Below are 20,331 nucleotides of genomic sequence, written 5' to 3' on the forward strand. Positions count from 1 at the left end.
AACTGCAGGTAAAATTCCTTTCGTGCATAATGAAATAGGCCTAAGGCAATGGAAAGACGTACAAACTGTATTTGCAGAAAATGGAGCTGGCACCCACCACAAAGAAAGCATGGTAGCATGGCTAAACTTAAATAAAGTGACATAAGGGTCCTTTCTTTCGGTTGCTAGTCAAAGTTCAAGCCAGAGAGAGACAGAGGTCACAGAAATCGAAAATATATTCAAGTAATCATACTGTTAACCCAATTTCTAGCAAAGCAAAGCTTAACATTTTGATGACGAGTCGTAACACCTATCAAAAGACAAATTTACTTGAGCAACTTGAGTTGATGGGGTTAAAGGATCCTATCCGAAAGTCTATCACTAAGCAAATTGGCCCTTTTTGGTCACTTTTTGTTGATGAGCCCCAAGGCAATTTCTAAAAAAAAACAGCTAAGTTTTGTCATAGACTTGATAATGCCCGATAGCTCAGCACTGGAAATGCCACTTGAACTCTACCATACGGAAAACTAGATACCCACTCATTAAACCAATAGCCATTAATGAACTGATTCTTCAGAAAAAAAATCAGCGTTGATGCGTTACCCAGTATTATGCTGAACTTTCGTTGATGAGTGAGCAGTCAATGGATTACAGGCTAAAGTCAGGCAGAAGAATGAACCACAAGCAGTCTACATTCATTGTGGCTTAAAGAAGATGAACTTAGTCCTGATCCAAACGATCAAGGGAAACAACAAATTGTTGAAGTTTTTTAAGTGGTGCAGTTACTTTAAGTGTTCTTAACACAAAGTTCTATGTGCCATAAGTTGTTTATCTGAGCTAAAAAAAAAAGAGCTTGGGCTAAAGACTCTCAAGTTAAAGAGGCTAGTGGACAGTCGACAGTGCTACTAGCGTACGTCTGTTTGCTAGATAGAACTACAAGTGAAATCAATCGCTTAAGTTCTTTATGTGCTTCCTGAGCAGCTGACTAATTCTATAATTGCAACTAAGGCTAAAGCTTTAAGCGATCAAATTTTTACCATACTATTTTTGTGTTGCTTGGTTGTGATGGAAAAACTACTTTACCAGATTCTTTCAGCTTCATGTGAGCCACAAGATCCAAAAATTGACGACATGAAAGCTCTTCAACTGATCTAAGAGACTAAGAAAAGCCCGCTAGACAGTCAAACTGACAATTTTGGCTGGCTTCAGTCAATTAAGCAAACGCAATAGCGTATTCAATGGGAATACCAATCGACGAGAACACTTCTCAGCGACTGAGGCAAAACATGCCTCCTCAAAGTCTTGTAGACTACTTTGCTCTCTACTCTGGGAGGAGAAAGGATGCTGACCATCAGAAAGACGAAATTAGTCAATTCTATACTTCATGGAGTCATCGGCAAAATTGACGTGCGTTTCATGGGAAATAGTAACCTTTGCAAAACTTTGTCTGCACTGAATCCATAATCACTGGATCTTCAATATATGCCAATTTAGAGATCCAGCATTAACAAAGTTAGGTCCGTGCTTACCAAGCTGCCAAATGCCTTCAGTAAACTTATTAAAACTATTTATATTACTCTTAATCTTCCAGTGACTTTTGTGACAAACAAAGAATTGTTTAACACCGTGAAACAAGTAAAAACACATGTACACACAGCTTATGGTAACAAAAGGCTCAGGAGTTTGAATGTCACAGCCAATAAAGAAGAGATAAATAGCCTCTACAAACACGAGGTTATTGACCGTTTTGCTGTTTTAAATTAGGAAACGCTACACACTTGTTAGATTTGTTTACCTACTAATTAATTCACTTATCTTTTTTCCTAGTTTATAGAAATAAAGTTTCACGGGAATTAGAAAAAAACAATATCAATTTTACCTGTGATTAGAGTACCAGGCTGTCACCAAACAGAGATAGAACTGGGATTCCCACCGCTAATGAGACTTTTTCATGAAATGATGGGTCTGCAGGTCAAACATTCCCCCCCACCTCCCCCAAGTTTTGTTGAAATGACAAGCCTGCAGCCGTTCTTGAGATATGGCAAATACACCTTTTTAAAAGCCTAAGTGTGCATGGTGTCTTTCGATTAAGTTCAACATCCCCCTTTAGATCCCCAGGAAGTTTCAAATTGATATCCTAAGTCATACCTGAGATAGTACATACAGCTCTTTTGGCAGCCTGGATGCATATTACGTCTTTTGATTGGGTTGAACATCCCCCTCAACATCCCCTGAATGTTTCAAGCTAATACCTTTAACAGTTTATGAGATATTGCAGATACACCCTTTCGACAACACGGAATCACATTGTGTCTTTTTGCTTATTACAATATCTCCCTCAGTACTCCCTGAGAGTCTCAACCAAATGCCTTAGATCATTCCTGAGGTATTGTAAATACGCCCTCAGATACGATCCCAATAATATAACCCATAAGTGAACAATGGGAATATAGCTGCATTCAGAGTCCCTGCCCCAGGGGCTGTTGGGGATCAAGTCATCATAAGAGACTCAGTTATTTAACCTTTCGAACATAATGAGTCTTTCAAAATTTTGACTGGGGTTGAGAGAAGACGCCAACTAAGAAGGGCGTGGGAGGGCGGGAATTTGTCCTCCAATCCCTTTTGACTCTCAAAAGAGCATTAAAACTTTCAATTTCTAATCGAATAAGTCCCCTCAGACGCTTATACGACAATTCCTTCCACGCAAAGTGACCTGAAAAGAAATAATAATACATGGAAGCCAGTCAGCTTTTACTTAGACAGCGCTACTGAGCTGCCTAGGATATGTCCTTTACCTGCCTTATGCAGTTTTTATCAGTGTATTCATTTGCCACACTTATAAATGCATTATTCTATTTTAGTGAAGAAAAAGTCATGCTAATTAATCCTTTTTAATCCCAGGATCCTTTTGCTGGCTTCATATATAATTCTGCAGCAAAAGCAGGAGCAAGCTAAGTTTCAAATCTATAAAGAAGAGTTTAGCTGTAAAACATAAAACGCAAAAACGTTGCGTTTTTATTCAAAGGACCCCCCATAAGTTAAAAGCGAAGTTGTAACTTCTCTTATTGATCACGCCCTGAACATTTGCTGCAATTCGTATATAAATACAGAAATAAATATTATCAGCGATTTTTTTTTTGGTAATGGATACCCCATTCCTTTTGTCAATAATACAATTAACTGTAGACAAAAAGATATTCCCGTTAAATCAAAGATATTTCACAATGTGAGGCTCCTGTCAAGCCCTCAAACATCATTTATCTTTCTGTACATCCCAAAAATCCCAACAAAATTAAAAAATGTTTGCACAACAAATAATGTGTATGTAGTTTTCAATAATAATTTTAAAATCACAAATTTCTTGAACTCCAGTAAATATAAAACCCCAGTTACTCCCCAAACAGGGTGTTATTAAATACCGTGTAACTGTTGCAATTACTATGTTGGCAAAACTAATCAGAATCTAAAAAACGGCCACACCAGCATAAAGAAGACATAGATAAAGCGTTAATTTCTAGTAGTTCTAATAACTCCTCTGGTTTTGCTTTAGGTTGCCATATAATTAATAATCCCGGCCACACAACACTTGTTGAAAAATCTTCTCTCATTAGTAATAATTTGGGGATAAAATAGGTGGTTTGGGAATGAATCAAAATTAGTCTGAAAATAAATAATGTTTCTTAGAAAAGAGACTTATGGGAATATTCACTAATTTTTTTATACTAAAATTTAATTAAAAATGATCTAACAAAATATTTTATTAACCCAATTTACAGTAGCATTGAACTTGTTAGCAAAATGTCTTTAAGGCTAGCTGCCAAAAACAGCAATATTAACTTTGAAAGCTCATATTTAATTAGTTCATTTTATTTTATTTGAATGAATTTATCATCTCACACCATTTTATTTAATCAGTCCTGGTTGAACTTTGTTGAAGTAAAGATACTAGGGCTGTTTTAAAAAGTCTTTTTAGAAACATTTTTAGTTTTAAAGTTTGTTTCCTTTACATATATATATATATATATAGCCTTTACATATATATATATATATATATATATATATATATATATATATATATATATATATATATATATATATATATATATATATATATATATATATATATATATATATATATATATATATATATATATATATATGGGATTTTGTGTTATATGGACACAAAAAAGTATTTTTGAAAAAAAAAAAGCAAAAAAAGCTTACTACATCCCACAAATGAAGTTAGTGCAATGGCTATCAATACTCCTATAACGTTTTGATTTAGCAAATAAAGTATATTCTATTCTACTTTGAATTACCATTTTGCAAAAGTTACTAAACAAAAATATCCTCCACACTAAGACATTTTGATGTCATTGTTTCTAGTTCTTAACTTTACACCCTCACTTTACATGGAATTTCTTCACTCATAACTTATATCAAGTATCTTGTTGTTACACATAATTATCTTTAACATATTCTGTGATTAGAATATGTGACTAACTGATTTAACAAGTGTGGCCACCAATACAATGTAGGCCTACCCATTCTTACCATTTTCAGAGTGAGCTTTAAATGATTGAAAAGGCATTTCTTCTGAATGTGTAAATATCCGCACAAATCCATCCTGACAAGCAGTTGCCACATTTTCACTTGAAGTCCAAACCACAGCTCCAATGTATTTTTGGTGCAGTTCAGATTGGAAAATACGGTTGATGGAATTATCACTGAAAAAAATAGAGTTAAAGGCAACAGCTCTAGAATAGATCAAACAAACAAAACTTAGAAACATATAGGAAATTTTCCAAGACAGTGGATTCAATTTAGTGAATATTTCGACCCTATGTCCAAGGGCAGTGTATATGGAAGGCAGTGGGCAGTGGATATGGAAAGGCAGAGTAGCCTTTGTTGCTATTTATTTTCTTGAACAGAATTATATTTATTAACAAAAGAGGTTATTGCAAAACAAATACAACATACCACAGGCTCTAGGAGCTTAAGCTTGTCCAAAGATCCCATTCACCACAAAAAAAAACGTAAAATTCTAGTTTAGTGACTTCTTGCTATCTAGGAAAGGGGTTAGGTTAGGGAAATGAAACTTTTGGGGATGGGTCTACAGGCTAAAGTATATCCCGGGAAGGTATTTTAAAGTACCCACCTCCACTCCTTCTCCCTCTAGAGGGCCTGAAATTCGCCTACATGACAGGTCTATACATATTGAAATTTTGACAAAACAACATTTTACCTTAATTTTCAGTTACCAGTTGCTTTTTCTCTGCATTTATTTCTGAACATACAATTCCTGTTATTTGAGTAGAATTCTGAGTCATATCAATGTTGTTTTTTTTCAAAATCTTGGAAATGTATTTGCATTTCTTTAAACCTTATAAATTGGGATTGAGCAAAGTTGTGAAGCTGAAAACAATTTTGCTGTACTTCATTTAAGCAGAAGATCTATTTTGAAGGTTTCCTTGTAATAAACCACATATTTTTAAAGCTCATCAAAGGTCAGGACCCTCTAGAGGGAGGGGAGTGGAGGTAGGTACTTCAAAATACCTTCCTGGGACATACTTTAGCCTGTAGACCCATCCCTGAAAGTTTCATTTCCTAACCTAACCCCTTTCCAAGATAGCGAGAAGTCATAATACCAGAAAACGGAGGAATAAATAAACATAATAAGGTACATAAAAAACAATAAAATAAAAGGAAAAAAGTGAAAAACGATTATGCTGTTTGCCAAAATACAGAAAGAAACAAAGTTTACTGCAACTCCATGATTTACATCCCAAGAGAGGAATAGCATCTATGTGTAATAATTTTGCTTTAATGTTTCTGAAATATCTTAATAGTCATTTAATCATTATTAGGCATGCTCCAAAATTTACCATGTCTATAAATTGAACAGAAGCCAGAAGGTGTTGGGTAACAGTATGAATGTCCCAATCAAAGAATAGTAAGCCCATTTTTCACCAATGGGGGTTGAATTCTACAAAAATTGATTCCCAGGTGGTCAACCATGAATCCAAGGCTAACATAAAAATAAAAATTTCTGAACAAATCTACAATGCAGAAGTGTAAATCAAATCAAAATAAACACAAAATTTCACAAATTGTGGACATAGTGTACAATGTTGAAAATCAGATTTCAATATGCATAATTGTGGAAAGTAAAATTTGAGCCATTGGGTCCATGCCAATTCCAACAGTACTGTCCTCTTTCCTTGTACAGATGCATTGTTTCTATTATTACTTAAGAAGGTTCAGGGATTATTGAAGAGAAAGTCCTAAATGATTGAACTTTAAGCATCAAAAGTATGTAAGTTTGGGGTATGACTGATCTAAATCAAAAGACATTTAGTACATATTCCTAACATAAAGTAAAATGAATATATAGCTCATAAATGGTTTAGCTTTTCACCAAGCTTAGAGTTCAAGGAGCATGCATTTGTTGATTACAAATCTGAGGCTAATATTGAAATCTTAAAGTTCAAAATCATACCCTATCATGACTACTGACACTGAAACTGCTAACAAAACTCAAAAGTCAACATTACTGCTAAAACCAAATCATTATTTATTGAAAAATAAATATTACTTGTATCTCTTATCATTCTATGACTAAAGTTGAAATGTAAATTAAAAAAAAAGAAGTTGGTATACCATGTGCTGCTGAAACCTAAGTCCTTTGAGGGTTTTTATTCCATATGAACTGATAACCAAAATCATACGGCCCTTAAGCAATGGATCCTACATCCCACACGTTAATCCCTAGATCCCAATTTGCACAAAGCTAGTAGGCATGTTTTATCACTTTCAACAAACAACCAATCAGGAATAATTTGGGGGACTTTCCTAAATATTAACTGGTAATCAATAAAAATCTTTAAGATCACATTATGAATGTCCTAATCACAAAATAGTAAGCCCATTTCTCATTAATGGAGTTTGAATACTACCAAATGGTTTTTAATTAATTTTTCAGATGATCAACCATGAACCTGAGGATAACATAAAATCCAAATCTCTGAGCAAATCTGAGAACTATAATGTAGGACTCCAAATCAAATCAAAATAAGTACAAAATTTCGATAATTATTGATAGAATATATATAGTTGAAAATCAGAGCCATTGTTAGCAATCAGAATCACATAAAGGATTTCAATATGTGGGATTGTTGAGAGTAAATTATGACCCCTTTATTTTCCTTTCCTTTACTTTGCTTATATAGATGCATTGTTTCTATTCTGACTCAAGAATGTTCAGGGATTATTTAAAAGATGGTCCTAAATTATCAAAAGTCAATAAGATCGTGGTATAACCAATCTAAATCAAAAGACACTTTGTACATATTTCTAAAATCAAACACAATGAAAACTGGTTTTGATTTTCACCAAGCTTAGTTTTCAAGGGTTACAAGTTTGCTGATTACAAACCTGAGGCTCATATCAAACTATTAAAGTCCAAAATCTTTAAGTGGTTTATCCTAGCATGACCTCTCCCATTGAATTAGTTCTTCCCAAATATGTTCAAGACACACATAGTTTTCAGTAAAACACCAATGACACAGTAGAGTTTAGACTTTCACATTTAGGGAAACAGGCCGTATCCAAATTCAGGTTCATAGTGATTTTTGTTTGTTTTAAGCTTGATTTCAATATTTATTTTTTTTTTTTTTTACTTGTTTTAAGACTTATTTATATTAGTACCTGTGTATGTATGTTTGCTATGATTGTTCAGTTAATTTATGTTTGTTTTTGCTTTCATATATACTTCAATAGCAAAAGATTTTTGTTGGTTTTAAGCTTGAATTGCATATTTGATTTAAGCTATACTCATCTTAAGATTTATCTATCCATTTATGTTAGTACCTACTTTTTTTGGCAATAATTGCTTATTTAATATCTGTTTGTTTTGGGTTTCATTTATTTTTTAGTAGTAATTTCTAGTCAGTCTGAATTTGAGCTGTTGTAGGTTGTTATTTCTTCTGCTCTTAAGTTTAATATGGCCTATACTTTTCTTTGAAAATATTCTATTCTGGTAAGAATTTTTTAATGAATTTCTTGAATAAATAAAACAAAAAATAAAAGAATTAAGTACAAATTAGGAAAGTTGTGCAAAGTCAAAAATTGATGTGCTATATTAATTAAACTTTCAGGAACAGATCAACAGCCTAAACTTGCATCACTGCCTCAGTTTTTTTGGTTGACCTAATCCTCACAGACAAGCCAGACATTTCCCATCATACAACTGATCTTTAACTTGTGTAAGCACTTTGACAATAATGAAGAAATTAATCCATGTAAATTTCTAAATTAATACAAGATGCTGACCTTGACAGATAAAATGACTATTAAATTGAAACCAAGCATGGTAAATGAATGACATTTTATTGAACTTTTTTCCAGTTAAGAAATGATATAGACATTTTGTATTGACAGGAGGATACAAAGACAGGACAGAAATGAAAATCAAGAATCAGGAGGAAAAGATTGAGAAACAGTAGAAATGTGAGCTAAATTCATTGCAAGATATATCTGATCTCTGTCCACCTGAAAGAGGGAATCATTCCAGCATTAGCTGTTCATGTATTGAAGAAAAAAATTGGTGGTAACACAAATAGTTATTTTATCACATAATGAGAAACATTGCTATCTCTTCTTAAGATCCTTTTTAGACATAATACTATTAAGCTGAAATATCTGCAAGACTTATGCAGCAAGCATGAAATAACAGAATGTGGTCATCTTTGTAGACTTTTTCTTTGTTTGTAATACTCATTATATAATCTGTCATGATTATAGAAAACTCTCTGATCTTGTATACTCATGTCTAACATGCAATGAGGCCTTTGAAAAAAAAAAGAGTGTCTTTACCTGCATTCCAAACTTATTTAGTAGCTCTAGTAAAAATTTTGTTGTCTCAACCTTCACCCTTATATCTGAAGTTGCAGAGAAGTAAATCCTTATCTTAGGCTATTAAAATATTGTAGGCTAGGTGTAGCCTAAATACAATATCTATAGTCTACTTTGCTGGGCCTTCCTTATAGTCCAGATAAACATAGTATTTGTCTGCTTACACTAGAACATGTTATAGCAGATTCTACACTATTATTCTAAAAAGTTTTCTAAAATAAAGTAAATTTTAGGCTGACAACATAATTTAGCTAGGATAAAAGCAAATAAATCACTTGTTTGTTTTTTTATTCTTTTGGAATAATTTAATAATTATTTATGAGAAAAGTTATATTTTGGCCATAAAAGGGCTCAAAACAGCCCAGAGGCTAGTAGGCTAGGCCTAATCAAAAGTGAAGGAATGTTTTACTGATCATGGCCCTGTTAAGGACTCAAAATGTTACTGCCCCCTGAAGCAACTATTGAATTATGCAAGAGGATAATAAAGGACATCAATCAATATAACTATTTGATTTTAGGCTAGCAAAATTAAGATAACAGCTACAAATTTATCCTCTTTTGTTCTTAAAGTGGCATTTCTTAAAGGTAGGAATCATGGTTCAGGGTTACCTTAATTTTCGCTGCAAATCTATAGCCTAGCTTAAAGTTTTGCTCCATTACCCCAAAGAGTAACCATTCCAAATTTATCAGAGATGAGTGCCATTTGAAGAGGGAGGGGATATAGCTAGACACTTGAAAAGACCTCTCATCAACATAATTTATGCTTTGGATCCATTGTTGAAATCTTTTATTTAAAAAGCCTAACTCTACTAGCTTAGTTCAGTTTAGATGTGGCATAGGCCCACTGCTTTATTGAAAGCATAGCCTACCCTAGTTTCCATATTCTCATATATTTATCCCTGGATCCAGATGCAAATGATTCATCATTTCCCAGTCTCTGAACATCAACACTGCGAACATCACCCGAATGGCCTTGACACTGAGCTCTTAATTTATATGATTCCATCTCAAAATGGGCCGTGCGAGCCAAATTTCAAATTTTATGCTAGAATAGTTGAGTTCCAAATTGGAAGCTGCAGCTAAGAGCTGCGTTCGTTTTCGCTAAAATATTGTTTTTAGTTTCGCTAAAATAATATGTTTTAGTTCCCCTAATATAAATACGTTTTTCGTTCCGCTAAAATATTCTTGAATTTTCTCTTATGTTGTGTTTTATTTCTCAGTTCTACAAACCTTATTCAACACTGAAAAACGTCTGATAAGTGTTCTTCACTTGTTGAACAAAGTTTTTTAACAAGTTGTGGGGTCCCTCAAGGGTCTGTCCTGGGACCGACCTTATTCCTTCTATTTATAAATGATTTGCCTGAGGTATTACCACTTTGTAAAATTGTAATGTTTGTAGATGATGTTGTTCTTTTTGCATCCCGTGCTGATTTATCCCTACTCTTTCATAATCTTAATAACACACTTTTATCTGCAGGGGATTGGTATGCCAGAAATTTACTTTCATTAAATGAGAAGAAATCTCAATATATGCTGTTTTCTGATCTGGTTCTCAGAAACTGAACAGTTTTCTCTTTATCTAAATGATAGGGTACTAAAATGTGTTGAGAAATTTAAATATCTTGGAATTATTTTGGATGAAAATCTGTCTTTCCGTGAGCATAGACTAGGTGGAGGTGTTGCCTTGTACATACGGAAAGACATCCCTTGCAAATTATTACCGGAATTATTTGATCCAGCTCATGAAGTAATCTGGGCTATTTGAAAACCTAAATCTCTGCCCCGTCGCTTTTCTTGTATTATAGTCGCTTCAGTATATTACCCGGAAAGTGCCAGAAACCGGGGTGACTTGGTTTTCCACCTCCAAACGACTATTGATCACCTGAGAAGTATATACAATAGCCCTGCTTTTATTATAGGAGGAGACTTTAACCAAACCAAGAAGAGTTGGTTATCATCTTATTTGTCTTTGAAACAAGTAGTACATATACCCACCCACTTTTTGGGGGGCATATTGGACCTTATACTCACAAATTGTTATGATTTTTACTCCCCTCCCCTTTCTCTTGGTCCCGTTGGCAGGTCAGACCAGAACGCAATTCTTTGGAAAGCAAGAGAGTCTTTACCAAAGCCCAAACTATCCCGTGTCACTGTTCGTCCTTGTACGGAGTCGGCCATCTGTGAATACGGTCGATGGATTGGCACATACGACTTCCCCGAAGTGTAAAATACCGGGCTCTTGGAAACTAAGGTATCCGATTTCAATGCCACGTTATACAGTCAATACCTAAAGATCTTTACAACAAAATCATTTGTTGTTAGTGAATACGACAAACCATGGATATCTCCAGCTATTAAATCACTAATAAAAGAGAGGTATCGCCTCTATTCCCGTGGTGCTATTATCAACAGCAAAAAATTGCGAAATCAAATAGTCTCTTTGGTAAAGAAAGCCAAAGCTCGCTATGGTCGTGAAACCATGCCCTCCCAATTACTTACTTCAGACCCTAAAAAGTGGCACAACGCTGTGAAAAAAGTGGCCGGCCAAGTTTTTGACAGCAGTGTAAAGATCAGCAATGATGGTGGGTCCTTAATCAGTGCAGAAGAAGTGAGTGAATTCTTCACCAAGATCTGCACTACCTATCCAACTATTACGGCTCATGAAAAGTCCACCTTACTTGAAAAATGTTAGCCTGAGAATAACATAATAGTCAGTGAGTTTGACGTTTACACGGAATTACGGAAGATCAAACCGAATACATCTTCATACCCTGGTGAATTACCTGCCAAACTGCTACGTGAATATGCAGCCTTCATAGCATTACCACTGTCCAGCATCATTAACGAGTGTTTTGCTTCTGGCTATTTCCCGTCACAGTGGAAAAGGGCCTATATTAGAATTATTCCAAAAAAGCGCACCCCTATTGCATGCCACAATCTCTGCCCATTCTCACTTACACCTTGTTTGGCAAAAGTAACTGAGGCCTTTATACTCAAGTTTCTTCTGAAACAAATTCATGGCATATTGATAAGTTCCAGTATGGTGGACTCCCCAAGTGTAGTACTACAATCTACCTAGTACGGATGTTTGAATGTGTCCTCCAATGGCTTGAAAAAGGTAGCTGTTTCGTCGATATCTGCGCAGTGGATTTCCGAAAGGCCTTTGACCTAATCCGCCACCTGACTGCAGGCATGAATCTCCAGGAAATGGGGGCCAAACGACACACCCTTGGCCTTGTGCTTGACTTCTTAACTGGCCGAAAACAAAAAGTCTTTGCACTCCACGAAAACGATTCGGATTCATCATGGTCAGATACTTCTTGTGGGGCCCCACAAGGCACGAAATTAGCTGGAATAATTTTCCTGGCTGTAATTAATCCCCTGCTTAATCATCACGACGACCGTTACAAGTTTGTAGATGATCTGTCCATAGTGCTCGCTTACCTGGTCGAAAACACTATCATAACAAAGCAGTTTTCAGACCAGTTATTTGATCAGCTAAAAACCGAATGCTCAAGTCATGACCTGACCATTAACGTAGCCAAGTCGAAGATAATTCGTTTCAACCCTCTGAAGCAGAATATAGATATGCCTCTAGTCCCTTTCCCGATTGTGAACGAAATAAAAATCTTAGGAGTAACTTTCACTAGTGACTGTAGTTTCAATGCCCATATTAATTTAACCGTCCACAAGGCTAATGCAAGCCTTCAGACACTTACAAAAATGAGGCGTTTTGGGTGTGATACTGAAAGTCTTCTCCATGCCTACATGTGTTATGTTCACCCGTTGCTCGAGTACGCGTGCCCGGTGTGGGGTCCATCTGCTATCCGCACAGCGTACCTATTACGCGACATAGAGTGCGTCCAGAAAAGAGCAACAAGGATTATACTCCGAAACCGTGACATACCTTATGATCAAGCCCTCGCTAAATTAAATTTATCTCCACTTAAAGTCCGGCTTGAACACCTTATTCAGCAATTTGGAAAATCCGTCCTAGCCAATAAGAGCCACCGATCAATACTACTCGAAACAGCCCCTCCCAATAGCCGAACTCGGTTACAAAATAAACTTCTACCCCCTAAAGTACGAACGAATCGTTACGCCAACTCATTTGTGCCTTTCTTCACATCATTTTTTAATGCTGAGCCGTAGTGTGTGATTTTTGTTTAAATGTATGATTTTTGTAAAAAAAAAAACTAAATTTAGCTATGCTACGATAGTTTTTAAATATACCGATCTCTCTCTCTCTAAATTTCCCAAGATTATTCCCGAAAAATTCACAATTCCACAATTACCCAACATCTCATAGTTCTAATTTCTCTTTTGAAACTAGGCCAACGGTGCGATCGGGATTTAGTTTGCGTTATATTGGTCCAAAAGTTTCGAATTTAATCCTAATAGCTGTGAGAAATTGTAATGATAGAAATAAATTTCTGAAGTAATTAAGAAATGATGTTTCTAGTCTCCCATAATATTTTCCGTTGTAAGTGTTGAAGTTTGATTTCCGAAAGAAGTGCAGATTAGTTTAAGCCGAAGTAATGACGGTTTTTTCTTTTGTTTGTGTTTATTTTTTATTTTTTTTGGTGATATACCACGCGCTTAAATATGCCATTAGGCATTTGCGCTGTTTGTTTAAATGGTTTAATTCTTGTTGTAAATTAAATAAAAAAAACAAGTTTTTTTAAAATGAAAGTAAGAAGCGACATCGAAAATTAAAACGAACTGAAATTAATCTGTATATGGAAGGGGCTTTTCCTCCTCAACGGCCCACTCTTTACGCTAAAGTTTGACTCTTTCTCTTAACTTTACTTCTTAAAACGGTAAAATACTTTAACGTAAAGAGCGGGCCGTTGAGGAGGAAAATCCCCTTTCATATACAGATTAATTTCAGTTCGTTTTAAGTTTTGATGTCGTTTCCTACTTTCATTTAAAAAAACTTGTTTTTTTATTTAATTTCTGGACGTTTTTGAATTAATGCATGTTTTGATCTTGGCTCTCCACACATAAATAATTAAAACGATATTTGCATGTTAATTTTTTTTGGCTAAATGGCTTTCTCATAGTTTTAATCCGAAGATTTTGAGAAATAAGGAGAGAGGGAGGAAGCCTAGTTGCCCTCCAATTTTTTGATTACTTAAAAAGGCAACTAGAACTTTTAATTTTTTTACGAACATTTTCATTAGTAAAAAATATACGTAATTTACGAATCAACTTATGTAACACACTTCTATATTCGTATGTTTTATTGCGTATATGAGGGAGTTAACCCCTCGTCGATACCTCGCTCTTTCAAAGTTTGTAACTTGTAGCCCCTCCCAAGGGGACTATGGGGGAGTAAGTCGTCCCCAAAGACATAGTTATAAGGTTTTTCGACTATGTTGAATAGAATGGCTATCTCAGAATTTTGATCCGGTGACTTTGGGAAAATAATTAGCGTGGGAGGGGGCCTAGGTGCCCTCTAATTTTTTCGGTCACAGCAAAAGGGCACTAGAACTTTTCATTTCCGTTAGAATGAGCCCTCTCGAAAGATTCTAGGACCACTGGGTCGATACGATCATCCCTGGGGAAAAAAAACAAATAAACATGCATCCGTGATCTGCCTTCTGCCAAAAAAAATATAAAATTCCACATTTTTGTAGATAGGAGCTTGAAACTTTTACAATAGGGTTCTCTGATACGCTGAATCTGATGGTGTGATTTTCGTTAATATTCTTTGACTTTTAGGGGGTGTTTTCCCTTATTTTCTAAAATAAGGCAAATCTTTGCAGGCTCGTAACTTTTGATGGGTAAATCTAAACTTAATGAAACTTATATATTTAAAATCAGCATGAAAATGCAATTCTTTTGATGTAACTCTTGTTATACAAATTCGGTTTTTTAGAGTTTTGGTTGCAATTGAGCCAGGTCGCTCCTTACATACAGTTCGTTACCACGAACTGTTTGATAAACTTGTATCTATCTATCTATCTTCAGCCAGATATAATTTTGACAACAGTAGATGAAGCAAGATGACTGGATGGATAAAGCTTTAAATAGCTTCGGGGTGAGGAGGAGCATGTGTGGCTTCGCAGGTGACTTAGCAGCTAATATATTTTGCCATCTATATAAACTTAATGGAAGGACTCGGAGTTCTAATTTTGTTTAGTTTTTTTTCGCTTTTGATCAACATCCAATCCTCAGTTTTACTAATAAGCCGTTCGTCTCTAAATCTTGAATTTATGTTGCAATTATAAGCCGTTCTTTCAAGTGTCATCCAATCGTCGTTAAAAAAATACTATCGTTCTTAATATGACGAACTGAGCTCCATACACTATTTCATCACTAGTTTTTTTGGACAGGCAATTTTCAAAATCAAACAACGTATAAAGTAAACAATTCTCTATCAGAAAATAGCAATAATAGCTGCGATTTTATTGCCATTGTACTTAAAATCTGTTTTTGATGGCTGGCAAGTTTATTGTTTTTTCTATTTTCGTTTTTGTTTGAATAAAACTCTGAACGGCGACGTCAGACGTCGAAAAGCAATAGAACGTCAAACTTCGATTAGAAGGACGTTGGAATTTTACTTTGGAATCGGTCTGGATAGAATTTAGAAAATAAAATGAACAAACATAAGCTAGAAGTCTTAACATACAATAAAGAAATCATTATGTTTAAGTAAAAGGTGAAGATATTGTTCAGCATGAAAAATATAAGCACAAAACAAAGAAATGATTGGTCCATGGCTTGTAAAGAGAGTTAAGGCTAAGGCTAAGAGAGTTAAGACGTGTAAAGAGAGTTAAGTTTACCGTTTTGCTTATTTTGTTTGAATAAAACTCTGAACGGCGACGTCAAACGTCGAAGTTGTAAAGCAACAGAACGTCAAACTTCGATTAGAAGAAAAAGTGCAATAGTTTATCAAAAAAAAAAGTTATGCGTTTTCAATTAATGGAAATTCTTGAAAGATATTACTAGGCTATCAGCCTAGAGGCTTAAGCTTTGCTTTTAGGCCAGAGTAAAGTGTTATTTAATTGACTCTTTCCTACTTTGATAACTAGCTGATTTGAACAAAACCTTCAGAAATGAGTTTTAGGCCTAAAATATCGCTGAAAGGTGGAGACTTAAGAAAAATAGAATATTAAACCTTTAATTTGTAATGAGATTTGTCACCACTAATTTCCCATAATTTCAATTAATATATGTGTGTATTTACAATGGAAAGCAAGTCACTGGGCAGTAAACGCAATCAAATTTTCTTATTAATGGTATTTTAGCATAAGTTATCTTTTTTTGGGTGGAAAATATCATATATAAATAACTGTCAATACAGTAGAAGGTAAAATTCTAGTTAATTGACTTCTTGCTATCTCGGAAAGGGTTTAGGTTAGGAAAATGAAACTTTCAGAGACAGGTCTACATGCTAAAGTATGTCCCGGGAAGGTATTTTAAATTACCCACCTCTACTCCTTTTCCCTCTAAATGACCCTGAAATTTGCCTACATGACAGGTCTATACCTATTGAAATTTTGACAAAACAACATTTTACCTTAATTTTCAGTTACTAGGCCTAGTTGCTTTTTCTCTGGATTTAGTTCTGAAAATCATATTCCTGTTATTTGAGTAGAATTTTTAGACATATCAATGTTTTTTTTTCAAAATTTAGGAAATATATTTGCATATATTTAAAACCTTATAAAGTGGAATTGAGCCAAGTTATGAAGCTGAAAACAATTTTGTTGTACTTCACTTAAGCAGAAGATCTATTTTGAAAGGTTTCCCTTTTGTAAGACACATATTTTTAAAGGTCAGGGCCCTCTAGAGGGAGAAGGAGCAGAGGTGGGTACTTCAAAATACCTTCCTGGGACATACTTTAGTCTGTAGATTCATCCTGAAAGTTTAATTTTCTTAACCTAAACCCTTTCTGAGATAGCAAGAAGTCAATTAATTAGAATTTTACCCAGTAGAATTCTAGACAAGATAATTTTCACTATATTGGAAAGTGGTTAGGTTAGGAAAATGAAACTGTCAGGGATGGATCTGCAAACTCAAGCATGTCATTGGAGGGTAATTTGAAGTACCTACTTCCACTCCTCCTCCCTCTAGAGGGCACTAACTTCTGATAATCCTTAAAAATATCTGTTTTATAAAGGTGAAACCTTTGCAAAATAGATCATCTGCTTAAATGAAATGCAAAAAAATTATTTTCAGCTTTACAACTTTGCTCAGTCCCTATTAATAAGATTTCAAAAACCTGCAATTAAATTTGATTAAGAAAAAACAGAAATATTGCTTAAAATTCTACTCAAGTAATAGAAATTGTATTTTTAAAATTAAAACCACAGAAAAAGAAATTGAAAATTAAAATACAATGTTATTTTGTCTGAATTCCAATAAGTATAGACCTATCAAGTAGGCAAATTTTTAAGATATAGAAATCAGAAGAGGGTTAACATAATAACTTGGTAAAACCTTTGCAGAGTGTGTTTTTGTCCCCAGATTCATTACTGAAAGTTTTCTTTTTCCTAACCTTACCACTTGTTAAGATAGCAAAAAGTAGCTTGTGCAGAAATTTATCAATTTTTTCTCTGAAAGGAAAAGTAGTAAAGCACCCCAACTGTATTTGAAGAAGACAACTGCATTTGTCTTGTTTTCTTTTCTACAAGAATGTTTTGCCTACTTTTTAGATTGATGTTCATTTTTTATAAGTGACTTATTTATACTAGAAGCTAATTTAGGCTATAAATTTTTGACTTACATTGAACTCTCAGGCTCTTCCCAAAAATGAGATTAAATTTTTCAAAGCTTGGAGACTTGTTCCTCCTGTCTGTTTAAAGAAAACAGATTCATAATTAAAACTTAGTTCATTTCTAAGTTACATTTAGTGGGCCTTAAAAAGCCTTTTTTACTAATTAAAGGACAACTCAACACCTACATAAACCATAATTGAACCATTTTGAGTAAAGACAAGAAGGATGATAATTTTATCAGCCCCTAAACTATTATTGTAATAGCAGAACCCCATAAAGTATTATTAACTGACAGTTATCTATTTATATCCCTAAGAACAATGTTGATTCTCTTTTCAGAAAGAGTATAGAAAGAGGCAACAAATTGGTAGTGCTAGCCTTGGAAAGAAATGGACCCCCTCTTTTGAAACCTTAAATTTGCTTTAGAGCTAGTGGTGTCTTTCTAGCTGGATGTACTATGGGCATTGTGTTGTTCTTTAAGCATATTTCACATTCTGTTTCAAGTTTTCCTATGCCCTTAAACACATTGCAATATTTGGTTACTGGTGACCATTTGATGTTCAGGACATGCTTGATCAGATTCATTTGTCTTGAAACAAATTATTGGTTTGGTGGTTGACTGAACCACATAGAAGGCAATTGCCTGCACTGGTTTATTTTTGAAAGCAACAAGGGTTGTTGCAGACTCCTAGATGTGGTATGGTGAACCCACAGTAGTTGGTGAGCTTGAGCAGCTGCAGCTTTGGCAACATATTTTTCAGGTATTGTGAAGGCAGGATGTTTACCTGAGCACCTGTGTCTAATTTGAAGTTAAATGTGGATCTGTCCATACAGAGAAATCTCAGCAAAAATATCATCTTTGTTGGAGTCCTTATTGATGGCATATAGGAACACCTTTGTTTTTTCCTGGTTGTGCATATCATTGATACATTATGGAAAATTTGTGGCTTCATTTCCAACAGCATTTGCAGATTTACTTTTGCATACTCTTGCAAAATTGTTCTGTTTTTTGCACTTGGCACACATTTTTCCTTTTGCAGGGCATACATGCTTGGGTGAGTAGTTTCCACACCAGAAGCAGCACTCTGTCTTCTTCTAGAGGGTCTGAATCTATTATGTGCAATAGCATCCGCTTCTTGTTTAATTTCTTTTTGTTCAAAAGTTTTGATCTGTGCTTGGGTTGACTCTTGAGCTCTGCATATTGTGACAGCTTGGGCTAGTGTAAGGCTGTCACCAGTGGCTAATAGTTTTTCATGTAATTTAGGATTTCTGACTCCATACACTATGTTGTCTCTTACCATTTCACCAGTGTATCTGCAGGGTTACAAGGATGTTTTGCTCTGTTATGTATTTTTCAGTATTTTCAGCATCCTTCTGGTCTTGCTTCTGAAATATATAGCAAGAGAATACTTAATTCTTTTTGTGGGTTGCATAGTCTGAACTTCTTGATGTTGTCTTTTTCAGCTTTTGCAAGCTCAAAAGTTCTGAAGATCTCTGTGCCCTCTGCACCAACCAAGATTAGGAGGTACACAGATTTTAATTTCTCAGACTTCAGCAAGGGAGCCATCACACATGAGCACTGCATGGCTTTCAAATACTGTCTGTTCTGAATTGAGATTTTCAGCATTCCAGTTGATTGATGGGTTATTGATATCCACAACTTCTGACACCATGTACAATTCTTTGATTTATAATTTATTTAAAACCCAAGCACCTAGAAGAAAAGAGCAGTATAAGCACAAGCATAATCCCTTACTTACAATGCTTTACTAGCATAATTGTTTACAAAAAAGACAAAGGGCACACAGGTGAGCCTTTAAAGACTGTTCAGTGGAGCATTTAACTGAATCAAAACATATTATGTGTATATGAGTTGTCAAAAGGATGTAATTCAGGAATGACTGAATACATTACTTTGAAACTTTCATAGCACAAGCAAGCAGATTAGTCCACAATGCCACAATGACTAAGCACAAACTTCTTAAGTAATTTAGTTAAGACTGTTGGTTTGGTCCATTGCCTAAAAAATTTCCTACTTGTTTTATTCTAGAATTCTCACATTCTTATTTTATATCTTTATATTTTTATATCTTGATTTAGGTGACAGTTGAGAAATAATTTGTATTATCTATTATAATTGAGTTGTCTAAGCATTATAATTGCTTTTTGATAATGCAAATTGCATTATTTTGGTTCATATTTGTAAATACAGGCACTTGTTGCTAGTGACTAACTCCTACAAATAGCAAGATAAGTGGTAAATGGATCCTGGTAGAAACATGAAATCAATATTTATACAGGTTCAGTAATTATACCTTTGGGGATGTTAACACCTCCACAGCCCTTAGAGCAAGGGCTGTAAGTTAGGCAGTTTGTTTATTGTGTACATTTAATATGTGTTATTACCTTAAATTGCAACTTCGAGCAATTGAAGGATTTTCCATCCTGTAGCATTATTCAGCATTTCTTCAAAAATTGCCATGTTGATCGATTTGGAATTATTTTGAATATTAAGTTGGTTTTATTGACTAGGGTTTATGCTCTGGTCTGGGACTCCAAGGTGTCCCATTCCAGCCCCCATTCCTTATTGCTCCACTCCTTGTCAATCTTCTTAAATACTTTTAATGACGTCATCGTCATAACAAACATGACGACAACTAACTTCATGACGACATGATGACATGACGTCACTCGACAGATAGACAGACAGACA

The 20,331-nt window shown here is 34.7% G+C and overlaps 2 protein-coding genes across 2 annotated transcripts in view; one reads left to right on the forward strand and one right to left on the reverse strand.

Moving 5' to 3' along the window:
* Nucleotides 1-9,948, reverse strand: part of LOC136043749 (phospholipase A-2-activating protein-like) — a 40,646-nt gene extending 30,698 nt beyond the window's left edge. The window contains exons 1-2 of the mRNA XM_065728670.1: nt 9,762-9,948; nt 4,534-4,706 (exon numbers count right to left, since the gene is read on the reverse strand). Of these exons, the coding sequence (XP_065584742.1) occupies nt 4,534-4,706; nt 9,762-9,898 (310 nt within the window). The 5' untranslated portion in view covers nt 9,899-9,948. The remainder of the gene's footprint in view (nt 1-4,533; nt 4,707-9,761) is intronic.
* A 5,814-nt stretch (nt 9,949-15,762) lies between these two features.
* Nucleotides 15,763-20,331, forward strand: part of LOC136043748 (NBAS subunit of NRZ tethering complex-like) — a gene marked incomplete at its 3' end in the record, with an annotated part of 153,175 nt that continues 148,606 nt past the window's right edge. The window contains 1 exon segment of the mRNA XM_065728669.1: nt 15,763-15,886.

The sequence above is a fragment of the Artemia franciscana genome, unplaced genomic scaffold, assembly GCF_032884065.1.
Source record: "Artemia franciscana unplaced genomic scaffold, ASM3288406v1 Scaffold_923, whole genome shotgun sequence".
Lineage (NCBI taxonomy): Eukaryota > Metazoa > Arthropoda > Branchiopoda > Anostraca > Artemiidae > Artemia > Artemia franciscana.